Below are 12,625 nucleotides of genomic sequence, written 5' to 3'. Positions count from 1 at the left end.
ATATATTTAAACCTGTTTCCCATTTTTCTTTACAGGAGAGGATATATAAAATTCAATAGTATATCTCATGAACTTTCTCCTCATTTTGTGATTGAAGACATTTAACTAAAGGGCTGTGGTTTGCTCTTGTGGACATGTGGGCCACAAAGACCTGACTTATGTCATTTCAACATAGCTTTTTTCAAGTGTAGTTTATTGCATTTTATTCATTTACTTTTGTGTGTCTATGTTTATGTTTGGGGGACTGTACATACTATGACATGTTCGTGGAGGTTAGAAGACAGTTTGCAGGAACCAGTTCACTCCTTCTACCTCGGGTGTCTTGGGGATTGAAGTCAGGTCATCAGGTGTGGCACAAGGTGACTCTACCCACTGAGCCACTTCACTATCCCTCAAGACAGTTTTTTAATACATGTGTCCTGCATTGTGCCAAGCATGGTAGATACAACCAAAAATGAGCGATGCACAATCCTTGACACCATGAAATTGATATTCATTCAAACATAATCATAGATTGGCTCTGATGGTTGAAAAAAAAGTGGCAACTATACTTTCCTAAACTTATGCTCTAGTTGCAAGGGTATACAATACTTGACTTTGACTCCATGCTTCTTGCATGACTCTGTTCACTTTCTTAATGGAATCTGCAGCCATTTTTATTCACGAAAGTTGTTCTACCCAATTCTAGATGGTTAACTTCCCCTGAGCTGACCACACATTGCCATTTTACACATTTATTAACATTGTTTCCTCATCCAGAAATAAATCACCCCTCCAGTTTCCACTGCCACTCCTCACACCCCCAAAATTCTCTCTTTCTTCACCTCTGTTTCTTAAGATCCTACCCCAAAGCCGGGGGCATAGATGCAAGTCAGTGGTAGAATGGTTGTTTAGCATGCCTGAATTCTATCCCATCACTACATATACCCAGGGTAGTGGCACTTATCTGTAGCCCCAGCATTTCAGAAGTGGAGGCAGGAGGCTAAGACAATGAATGTCTCCTTGGCCACCTAATATATTTGAAGCCAATCTAGGATACATAAGGCCATGCCTTAACAAAACAAAGGATTTTACTTTAAAAAATATGTTCACAATCTAATATTGCAAATAAAAGATGGTCTGTTGGCTCTGTTTGAAGTAATGTCCTCTTTGCCATTTTTCTTTATAGGCAAGGATAAATAAAATTTAATTGAGAACTTTGAGAACCTACACCATCATTGGAAATAAGTGAAACTGCAAAGAGCTGAAACATATGAATAATTCTATTTATAGGAAAATAATATCACATATATATTTGCTATGAGGCTGCAGTTAATAAAACTAAGGTACCAGGAAGGTCCTTGTTCTCCTAAGGCCATGCATGCTCCACTTCTGCTTAAAATCAAATCTGGCCCCAGCCATAAGGGACCATATAAAAGGAGCTACCAGAGAGTTAATCTGTTAAGTCTTTGTGAACACTGATCAGAGGTAAGGAAGTTACTATAACTGAAATGAAGTCATGCTGGGCATGGTAGTGCTTACCTACAATCTCAGAACTTGCAAAATTGAAGCAGGATCATATGTTTGAAGACCACCTAGGCTCCATTGAGCGACTCTGTGTCAAACTTACAGCGTGGATCTACCAAGGACTTCTGCAGAAATGGTTCTTATACAGGGTAACCTGACACTAACTGAGTATGTTCTAACAAGGACTCCTACTTATATTCTGTTTATGAGATTTGTTTCAGACAGAGGCATATTTCTTTAAAGACCTACTTTGTATTTTATTTGTATGGGTGGTTTTTTGGCATGTAAGTTCATGCACCAGATGAACGAAATGCACATGGGAGCCAGAAGAGGTTGCCATATCCCCCCAAAATTGGAGTTATAGACTGTTGTGAACTGTCATATGGGTGATGGCAAACAAACCCAGGTCCTTTGCAAGAGCAACTAGTGGTTTTGACTGCTGAGCCATCTCCCCAGGCATCACACATAGGCATATTTCACATCAAGATTGGGAAAACATATTGAGCCTGTATGGGAGAGGGATATTAATATATTAAAGGAATTATTATTCTCCCCTCTTTGGTTGTCACACCATTGAAAGAATGGAACCCGTCAGGCAGTGGTGGCGCACACCTTAAATCCCAGCACTCGGGAGGCAGAGGCAGGCGGATCATTGTGAGTTCGAGGCCAGCCTGGACTACTGAGTGAGTTCCAGGAAAGGTGCAAAGCTACACAGAGAAACCCTGTCTCGAAAAAAACAAAAACAAAAACAAAAAAAAGAATGGAACCCATGAAATGAGAATTTCTCAAAAAAATCTCCTGCTGGAAGAAGAAAGGGCCAAAACCCTGGTGGCAGCCAAATAAGGAACTTTCCAGGTGATGTTGAAATAGAGACTAACCTCAAAGAAAACACTTGGCACTGAGACAGTGCTGGGCAGGTGGCCACACCTGATGGTCCTGCTTTGCCAAGTGTATCTCTATGTAACCCTTATCTTCATGTCAAGACCCTGAAGATAGACTTGGATGGGCAAGGGTCACTAAATGTCTTTGTCCCTCTTACCAGTGTGGCCATATTGAAAAGTATTTCCTTTCTGGCTTGTATTATTTTTTAAAAATATTGTCTTAAAGATTATTTATGCACGAAAGATCAGATAGCCTGGAACATTTAACTATTTTAATATTCTTCATATTAGACATCTATAGAAATAAAGAAAAGCACCAAAAGGTAGAATCCAAACCAAAAACTTAAATTCAAAAAGTTGAAGTATTTGAAAAGAGTTTAATGCTAGTTTGTTTTAGGCTCAAAATGATAAATAATATAATAGTTCTTTAAGGCATAATTACTTATGACTTATAAGAGAAATAAATATGAGCAATTAGAAACTCAATATATAAAGTTCTTCGAGAGAAAAGAATTTGACAGCAAAACAGAAATTAAATTGCATAAATCGTAAAAGAAATAGAAAAGCAGTAGAGGGGAAGAATGAAAAAAAGCAAAGCTTTAGAAAATGCATGTGTGGTAAGAGGAGGAGTGGAAATTAAAAGAAAACAAACAGGCTGATCATGTTTCATAGATTTCTTGTTTTGTTTAGTTAGACATTTCAGGCATATCCCCTGGGAGAACGCTTGGATAAGTACACACCACTAACTCAATTTCTCTCCTTTGGGCCACATACCAAAGAAGAAACAATTGGCTCCACCCCCACAAAGCTGATTTCCCAGTCACATTTCTGACCATAAGTATACAGTAGTCTAAGACTGTAAGAATTATTGGAAACTCATCTAAATATGTTCTTTTCTTTGGCTTACATCTACAACACTTAAACTTGATGATTTTCAACAATAACTTCAAATCCATAATTAGAAAATATTCTACAGTCCAACATAGTTTAATTGCTTACAAAATTCGAAAATTCAGTATTACAAATGAAAATCTGTAGGAAGTTTTTATTTGGAGGCAGAAGAATTCGAGGCTTTATCCAATAACACTTTCAGTGGGAACTATTTTTTTCAGAACAAGATTTGGGGGCACGTGAAACATTCACTTGATTAACCTGGTGACACATTAAATTTGTAACTGTCAACCTCGTTCCACATACACAATCTTTGGAGTCAGAACATTGTTCATGATGTCAGAAACAGGCTATGATGCTGGCTGGCTATCGGTGAACCAGGACCACCAGGAAATCTTTGTACATACAGCTATTACTTCCTTTGAGAGAGACTAAGACAGACCCTGATTGGATTTAAGTGTGGAGTCTACTAAGGAAGGCAACAGTATATTACAGGGAGGAGAACGAAATGAGTCACATTCTAGGTGCAATGCCCACTGCCTGCTTCTGGGAAAAAGCTAAGGCAGCAAAACTTAAATGAGGATGTCTTCTGATCAACAAATCCTTTAAACCCCACGCTCTCTGAACCTAAGTGTAACATTAGATGTAGAGCATGAGATAATGGAGAGCCACAGAGGGTATTTAAAACATTTAAAAATTACAAAACAAGCTAACATAAATTGAATAACCATGTTCTACCCTCCTATCATGACACATAAAATTTTGAGTGACCTAGAAGTGTAAGTTTGAATGACAGTATTTGAACTCTCTGTGATCAAGGACTGACAAGGCTCTGAAAAAAAATTGGCTTAGGCCTCTCTGCCCTTATCTAACTGTACCAAAGTTGTTTCTATACAATCTACAGAGTCTGCTCCATTTGTCTGAAAAGTCCATCCCTATAACTTCTACCATTAATCATATCTTCCTTGTCTTGAGGACTATAGCTCTCACTCACTGTATTCTTCCCCACCCCATGGCAGGCTCAGTAACATCACCATGTGATCATTACTTGAGTATTACTCATGGCACACTTCGGGAAGCCATTTCTGCACATGCTTCCTGCCATTGTGTCTCCAGCACCAAAGAACACAGCACTTAGTAGGTCCTCAGTGAACACTTGTGTGTGCAGAATAATTAGAAATTTGTCTGTGGTTCCTACAATGAGCTCTTCCATAGGTGACACTAGAGCAAATTAGTCTTTGAACAAATGTTAACACAAATGTTAAATCACAGCATGTTAACAACTTTGCACAATTTTTTCATGACCCTGACTCCATCTGTATCCCCTCTCTTTCCTTCTATTATTAATTGCTAGTTCTTTTGTTTCCCTACCACGTTCAATATACTTTCTCTTTTTAGACTTACGTTCAGATAAAAATATGTGTATGTCCCCATAACCACAACCAAGCCATAGGTCTGTAGCCCTTTTCATACTGGTTATATTGTGGTAGTGTTACTAGTTTCCATGTTGGTCTTTAATGCCAGCCTGAAAAATCTCCTGAGAGCAGAAATGGTACCTGCGTTTTACCATGTCCCACCCATGCCTAAATCCAGTCAATTCATGTATAGAAAGTAAATACAGCTCTGTGAGTTAACTTATCAATATTTTGCATTATCCTAAGGAATGTGTTGCCTTGTACATAACTATGAAGCATCAATTAAATAACACAAAAAGCCATGGGTCCAAGCAAAGCCCATTAAAAACATCCAGGTCAGGACTTACCATCCCCAGTCTCTGCACAGAGCTGTAAACCCAAATTATTCTGTGGGTTAATCACCCAATGGTTGCTGGTCACAGTGATATCAAAGACAAGCCAACCCACATCCAAAGCTTGCGTCTTCCTCGTGTCCAACAGGAAAAGATCCGCATCCCTAAAAAGAAAGTAATGAAAAAAATAAATGAAAGTTTTGAGTGAAGACCATAATTTCTCCTATGTAAGTGAAAACATTTCAAAATCACTTTTAAAGTAACTGGAGTTAAAGAACAAGGAGACAGGGGACTCTAATGATGAACAGTAAGACATTGCTACCTCGCAACCCAAACCTGGAACCTATTAGGGATATCTGAAAGTAATTTCTATTTTTCTGTTTCTCATTGTCATTTCATGCTAACTTAATGGCCTTAATTTGGTTCCTGGTCATCATCAGGGCTCCCTCCAACCAATCTGTTAGTACCCCTTAAAAACAGAAAAGAAAAATTATTAAAATGAATTGAGACAGAAACAAAAGTAGCTGCTCCAATTTGGATGAATGCAGACTCTCAGAGGAGCCTGGGGAGGGGATGTGTCAGCATCTGTTTTAGGGATAATGGTTGTATACTTTACATTTTTAATATACTTTTATGGGTAGTGAAGTCCAGAAGGAGTCACTAAGGGTGCCACTTCATGAAGAGGTCAGTCTCATGAGTGGAGAGGCGCAGCCCACTGTGGCATGCTTTCACGTCCTCTGTGAGTCGACATTCCCTTCCAACAATCATGGCAGTGAACAGAAGTGCATTATGCACTAGTACAATCTGAACGATACGACAATTAACATTTGTGAATAGATCTTGAATCTTGACAGTGCTATTACGTTACAAACGTCTGTTTGTTGATTATAGAGAATGGCTTTATCTGTTCCTTCCCGACTACCACCGGACAGCGAGCTAAATGTAGCCTGCTCTTGGCATTTCATCTTTAAGTTGTCATTTTACATTAATGGATTTGGGGCTCAGATTAATCACTTGTAAAACACCAAAACTCCTCCAACCTAAAGTAAAAACAACAACAAAAAAAACACTAATATCATTTTTAAATGGACTTTCCTACTGTTCTGGATCTTTTAAAAAGCATACTGTATAAAGAGAAAAGTAAAGCTATGCCATAAGAAGTTGTATAATGGCACTTCAGAGGCATCTCAAAAATACAGAAAAGAAATTTTGTATAAGTCAGACACAGAAATTAATTTAGAAAAACTGAAAATTGAAATATTTTCAATGAACATGAAGGTGAAACTCTATGTCAATATTTTCAATATTTTAAGCACTGTATATTCATTTCTTCAATTTTACTTGATCTATACTATTCACTCAGTAACCAGAGAAATTAAAATAAGTGACTATGAGAGTCAAATCATCTAGTTACCTAATATTACACTGTAAATCCGCAAAGTTAATAGAAAGGCTGCATACACTGAGATTCGATGCGGGATGTAGTTTGGCAGATCACAGACTTCTGATGAGCAGGAAGGGCAGGGCAGGGAAGAGTCACACAGTACCACTTGAATGTTCAGGACCCATTTTATCCATTCCCCTTAGACAATGTCAATCAATTGTTTTCCTTTCCTAACTTGAGAAGGCCATCAAATGTATAGAATAAGTAAAATCTAAGAAAATAGGGATTGCCCTTAGTGTTGAGCTAGCATCTCTGAAGTTGTAATCTTTTTAACTAACTACATTGCTTACTTCTTAAACAGGAGTCACTGTGTCTTGGAAAAGACTCAAGGGCTACACAGCTTTCAAGACAGCTGCTTTTGAAATATGATATAGTGCCCCAATCATTTCTTCAAAACTGATAACTCCATCCATTGAAGCACTTGAAAAACAATAAAAAGAGATAGCTTTGTGTATATTGTGTATGTGTGAATAGATGTACACATGTTTGTATACACATGTCTACATAAATGCTTGTACATGCATTTGGAGACCTAAATTTGGCCTTCTTCAATCACTCTCCACTTTATTTTCTGAGATGTGGTCTGTTGCTCAGCCAGAGACCCCTGATTCTAAGAAGCCAGTTAGGGTGGTCCAGAGTTGATCTTGTTTCTGACCCTCAGTACTGGGATTGTAGCTGGGCATCACTGCACCCAGCTTTTTACTTTTATTTTGTTAACATGGGTGTGGGGATCCAAACTTGAGTATTCAAGCTTATGTGTTAAACACTGCGCCAACAGAGACATCTCCCCAGAGTCCTCGCAGGGGGTAATTTTGATAGGTTAAATTAACAAAGTTCTGTAGGTAGCCATTTAGGTGATATTTTCTATTATTTTAAAACTGTATTACAATATCTTTTCATAAAATAAAAAGTACCATCCAAGGTCAAGTCACAAATCTTTCTAACATGTCCATATTCAGTAATAACTATAGACTTAATGCATATGTTTAGAGGGGAAATCATACCACAGGATGACGTGTGCAAGCTCTAAATGTCTGCATTTCACTGATACAAATTGCAATACACTAATCTGTAAAGTGTGGTTTCAAAAATCCATCTAGTCTAGTTTACCTCTGAAGAGTTATATTTAATTGATTTCATAGGCATCAACGTATTTTCCTAGTCTTGAACAAAACTATTTTATTCTTATAATTTCTTTTATTTCTCCTTTCTCTCTTAATACAAAAACTTCTATATTGCCTTCTTACAATGAAATTTGCTTCAGGATCATTGAGTATATCATCAGTGAACACAATGGCAGCTATTCTGTGATTTCATTCATGCAATTCCATTCATGATTGTAACTTAAAATAAACCCTCTCTAAGTCTATACAGAATTAGGTGTGAATTCCTTTGAAGTATAAAATTTCTCTACCATGAACTTTTATCACCAGGAAGAGTAGGAAAGTCTAATCATTTCCTCTGAACAGTCTAAAATAAACCTGTTAGTCCGTCTCACTGTTTTCATTTGACATTTTTTCCTGAACCTAGGACCTCATGCATGCTAGTCAAGAGCTCTACCACAGTGCCAGTACTTTGACTGAAAAAGAATAAATTCTCGTTTTAAGGTGGCCACACTTTTAGTTGTTTGCTATAGCAACTTCAAGAAATCAATACACTCACTTACTTGGAAGTTTTCACACATGAAATGGAGAGTTCACTAATGTAAAATCCCTAAGGAAAGCAGAAGGAAAGAAAGCATGTCTTTAAGGTCCTTGAGCAGTGAGGTTATCAATGGATGATAGGAAAAATAAATGGAGTTTTAGAAATCTAATTGCAATTGGCTGCGAAGTGAATGAGGAAGTGGAAGGATTGGAAAGAGGAACCAGCATGGAATTTGGGGGACTAAGTGGCTACAGAATCAGGTAGGAGTGGCTTTTTATTAAATAGTTACATAATATTGCTTATAGGATGATTTAAATACACCTTCCAAGACAAAGTATTTACCTTTTTTTTTTTTTTTTTTTTTTTTTGGTTTTTTGAAACAGGGTTTCTCTGTAGCCCAGGCTGGCTTCAAACTCACAGAGCTGCCTCTGCTTCACCAGTGATGGGATTAAAGGCATGCGCCACCACCACCCAGCTAAGCATTTATCATTTTAACACAAGATAAATTAAGGTGGACAATATTGAATATCCCCTAAAGTCAGCATGTACTTAATTATCTGTCCATAGCACCACACTTGGAGTTCAAATACAAAATTTCTTTATAAATCAAATCACTTGACAAGAGGTAATGGATAAGATAATATAGTTACTTTTGATAATAAACTAACAATTATAGTAATATTTATACTGCTCTTATTTTTTGTACTCTTTTTCCCTTGCAATAGATGGCATCTCCAGTTATATTTTGCTGCATTGTTTTATGAAGGATAGTGTGTGGCTTGTGGATAATATATCTTCTTGCTTACTTTTAAGTACAATTGACACATATTTCACATTGGTATTTTCCATCCACTTAAGCAGAGGTATAATATTTTGTGGTCCTCTATTTCTTAGTTTCCATTGCTGTGATAAAACATGGTGACCAAAAGAAACTTGGGGAGGAAAGGATTTATTTCACTACACGATCATATCACCATCCATGATGGAAAGAAGTCAGGGCAGACTGATGCATGAGTAGGCTTTTTGGACCCCACTACCTATGGTGGGACATCTCGCACAGCCTTGAGGCAGGGGGAGGGGCTTGGACCTGCCTCTACTAGATGTACCTCCCCATGGGAGGCCTTACCTTACCTTCTTGGAGGAGGGAATGAAGTTGGGTTGGGAGGGGGAGACTGGAGGGGTGGGAGGAGGAAAGAGGAGGTCTTTGATTGGTATGTTAAAATGAATAAAAAAAAAAACTTAATTAAAAAAAAAAAAAGTCAGGGCAGAAGCTCAAATAGGGCAGAAACCTGGAGGCAGAGGGTGATACAGAGGCCATGGGGGTGGGAGCTGCTTATAGTCTTGCTCCTTGTAGCTTGCTCAGCCTGCTTTCTGACAGCACCCACCAGCCCAGGGGAGGCAACACTCACAGTGAGCTGATCCCTTTCACGTCAATCATCAACCAAGAAAGTGTGCCACACAGGCTTGGTCAAAAGCCAATCTGATAGGAACATTTTTTCGGTTTCGGTTTCCTCTTCCAAAATGGCTCTCACTTGTGGCAAATTGATATGAAACTAGCCAGCACAGTCTGAAGTGACACACGGTAAGTATAGTTTCCCAAAGCCAGGCGCGATAACTCTCAAGGGAAATTATGCAAATGCCTTTAGGAAATTCATTTAAAATCTATACTTAAAATTTTGGATCTGTGAATTCATTCATTTCTTTAAACTTTAGGAAGATTTGTTGATACATTTCTCATAATGGATTTTAACCCCTAAGTCAAATTAGGATAACAATATTAATTTGAAATATCACAAAGAAGTAAAACTATATGATCAATAATGATGGATAATGTAAGAAATTTACCTGATTGCCGAACATTACGTAGATATACAGATCTCAATCTTTCTCTCTATATATGTATAATAATTAACTAAGATATATTATAAAATTAGTAAATTTACTATATAATTTGATATATTATCCAATAATATATTACTAATATATAAATAGATATATTGTATGGGATATATATATATCAGTTGATTTACTTCTTGTTGGGACAGAAAACCCTCTGAGGGAGAAAGCATTCCTTTGGTTTACAATTTTTTTTTTTTTTTTTTTTTTGGTTTTTCGAGACAGGGTTTCTCTGTGTAGCTTTGCGCCTTTCCTGGAGCTCACTTGGTAGCCCAGGCTGGCCTCGAACTCACAGAGATCCGCCTGCCTCTGCCTCCCGAGTGCTGGGATTAAAGGCGTGCGCCACCAACGCCCGGCTTTGGTTTACAATTTAAGGAGACACAGTCAATTACGGCAGTGTAGGGAAGACATGGCTGCAGGAACATGCTCTGGTTGGTCACGTTCAATCCACGTTCCTGTCTGAAGCAAAGCGCAGACAGGAAGTGAGGCTATTTGAGCCTTGAGGCCCGCCCCCATTCCTCCACTTAATTCAGCAGCATGCCCCCTCCTACCTTCATTTCCTACCAAAACAACCTTACCAGCTGAAGGAGAGTTCAAACACATGATCCTAGAAGGGACATGTGGTATGACTCATCCCTAACGGGCTTGAGGGCCAGCCGGCCTAAACAAGTAAAAAAGATACTTTCTGAGAGCCAGCCTGGGTCTGCCTAAGGGCCTTAGCAACAGCAGCTGAAAAATGATCTGGAAATGACCTGGACCAATGAGAGGCAGCCATGTCGCACCAGCAGATGCATATTCATCAGACCTCTCCCCAGGGAGGGGTGGAGAATATATAAGGCTTGCCTCTAACTGAATAAACTGAGCTTGTTGTTTCAACATTCTCCCAGAGTCTGTGTGCCATTGACTCTGCGCCTACTTGACCCCCACCCCCAAAGGGAACAACAGCAAGGACCCTGCTACAGGGACATGTTATAGTAAAACAAAGTGTGGTCAAGGGAAGCTTGGAGACACTGCCAGGACATTTGCCATTCTACTTCATCTCGACAGTGTACTGTGATGTCTCCATATTTCCCAAGCTTTTTAGAATTGAGACTATTTCATCTTCTTTCACAACATATCTCCTTGAATAACTTATCAAGCCTAGGAAAAACATAACTCACACTTCCATATCACAGTCCATGACGCAAGGAAATCAGGTCAGGGACTCAACTGGCAACATAATCAGTTACCAAACAAAAGACATGATGTCTCTTCACATAAACATCACCACCACGGAAATGAGGAAGTAATCAACGGTTCTAGTATTGAGCACATTAACAAAATATGTCACAATAATAAATGATAATTTCTGATTTTTTTTTGTCTTAAAGTTAAAAGTTTGCCCAGTCCCAATGAATACATCTACAAAACACTCCCACACCTAAGACTCAGTGAACACTGCAGAAGAGAGAACTGAAAGACTGTAAAAGATAGAGGAGCCAGGAGTTTGCTGTGAGATGGTGTCTCCTAGTAACACCAGAAACTATACCCATAAAGTCTCACCACGCCTAAACATGAGCTATACAAGGATGACACCAATGGACATGCCAGTGTGGATGGGGGAAGCCATGGACATGCCAGTGTGGATGGGGGAAAGCCACGGACATGCCAGTGTGGATGGGGGAAAGCCACGGACATGCCAGTGTGGATGGGGGAAAGCCACGGACATGCCAGTGTGGATGGGGGAAGCCATGGACATGCCAGTGTGGATGGGGGAAGCCACGGACATGCCAGTGTGGATGGGGGAAAGCCACGGACATGCCAGTGTGGATGGGGAAAGCCACGGACATGCCAGTGTGGATGGGGGAAGCCATGGACATGCCAGTGTGGATGGGGGAAAGCCACGGACATGCCAGTGTGGATGGGGGAAAGCCACGGACATGCCAGTGTGGATGGGGGAAGCCACGGACATGCCAGTGTGGATGGGGGAAAGCCACAGAGATGCCAGTGTGGATGGGGGAAAGCCACGGACATGCCAGTGTGGATGGGGGAAGCCCCCAAGGCCTCAATGCTACACAATGAACAGACAACAAAGGAATACAGAGGATGGAGAAAGAGCTTTTCCTGGGAGAGCACACCAGTTGGTTACTCGATACCAAAGAGCCCTGAAAACATACATACAAGAACATTATATGAACTAGTGGGTTATATTTAGGAATATACACACATTATACATACATATATATCGTATTGTTACATATTTGCATGTAACAACGGTGTAAAAAGAGGCCATGAATTTGGAAGATAGCAAGGAGTGGTATATGGGGGGCTTGAAGGGAGAAGAAGGAAGGGGAAAATAATATAATTGTATTATAATCTCAAAATAAAAGAAAAATACGAGGAAAAGGTTAAAGCTTAGATTGTTTACTGATTGATGTTTTCAGATGACCCTAATTTCATACAAAACAAACGTGGACTTTTAAAATTCTGAAAATCATGAGTATCATTGTTATAGAATATCTGATTCTATAATGTGTTTCAAATGTTTAGATTAAAAAATTAGTCAAGCAACCAGGCATGGTAGCACACGCCTTTAATCCCAGCACTCAGGAGGCAGAGACAGGAAGATCTCTGTGA

General features: G+C 39.2%; 1 protein-coding gene across 1 annotated transcript in view; it reads right to left on the bottom strand.

The window, feature by feature from the left end:
- The window catches only part of Bmp5 (bone morphogenetic protein 5), a 122,374-nt gene that overhangs the window by 52,400 nt on the left and 57,349 nt on the right, over nucleotides 1-12,625 (bottom strand). Inside the window, exon 3 of the mRNA XM_006973740.4 lies at nucleotides 5,041-5,189. Within this exon, the coding sequence (XP_006973802.1) occupies nucleotides 5,041-5,189 (149 nt within the window). The remainder of the gene's footprint in view (nucleotides 1-5,040; nucleotides 5,190-12,625) is intronic.

The sequence above is a fragment of the Peromyscus maniculatus genome, chromosome 7 (genome assembly GCF_049852395.1).
Source record: "Peromyscus maniculatus bairdii isolate BWxNUB_F1_BW_parent chromosome 7, HU_Pman_BW_mat_3.1, whole genome shotgun sequence".
In the NCBI taxonomy this organism is placed as follows: Eukaryota; Metazoa; Chordata; class Mammalia; order Rodentia; family Cricetidae; genus Peromyscus; species Peromyscus maniculatus.
This window is presented reverse-complemented; position numbering and strand designations above follow the sequence as displayed.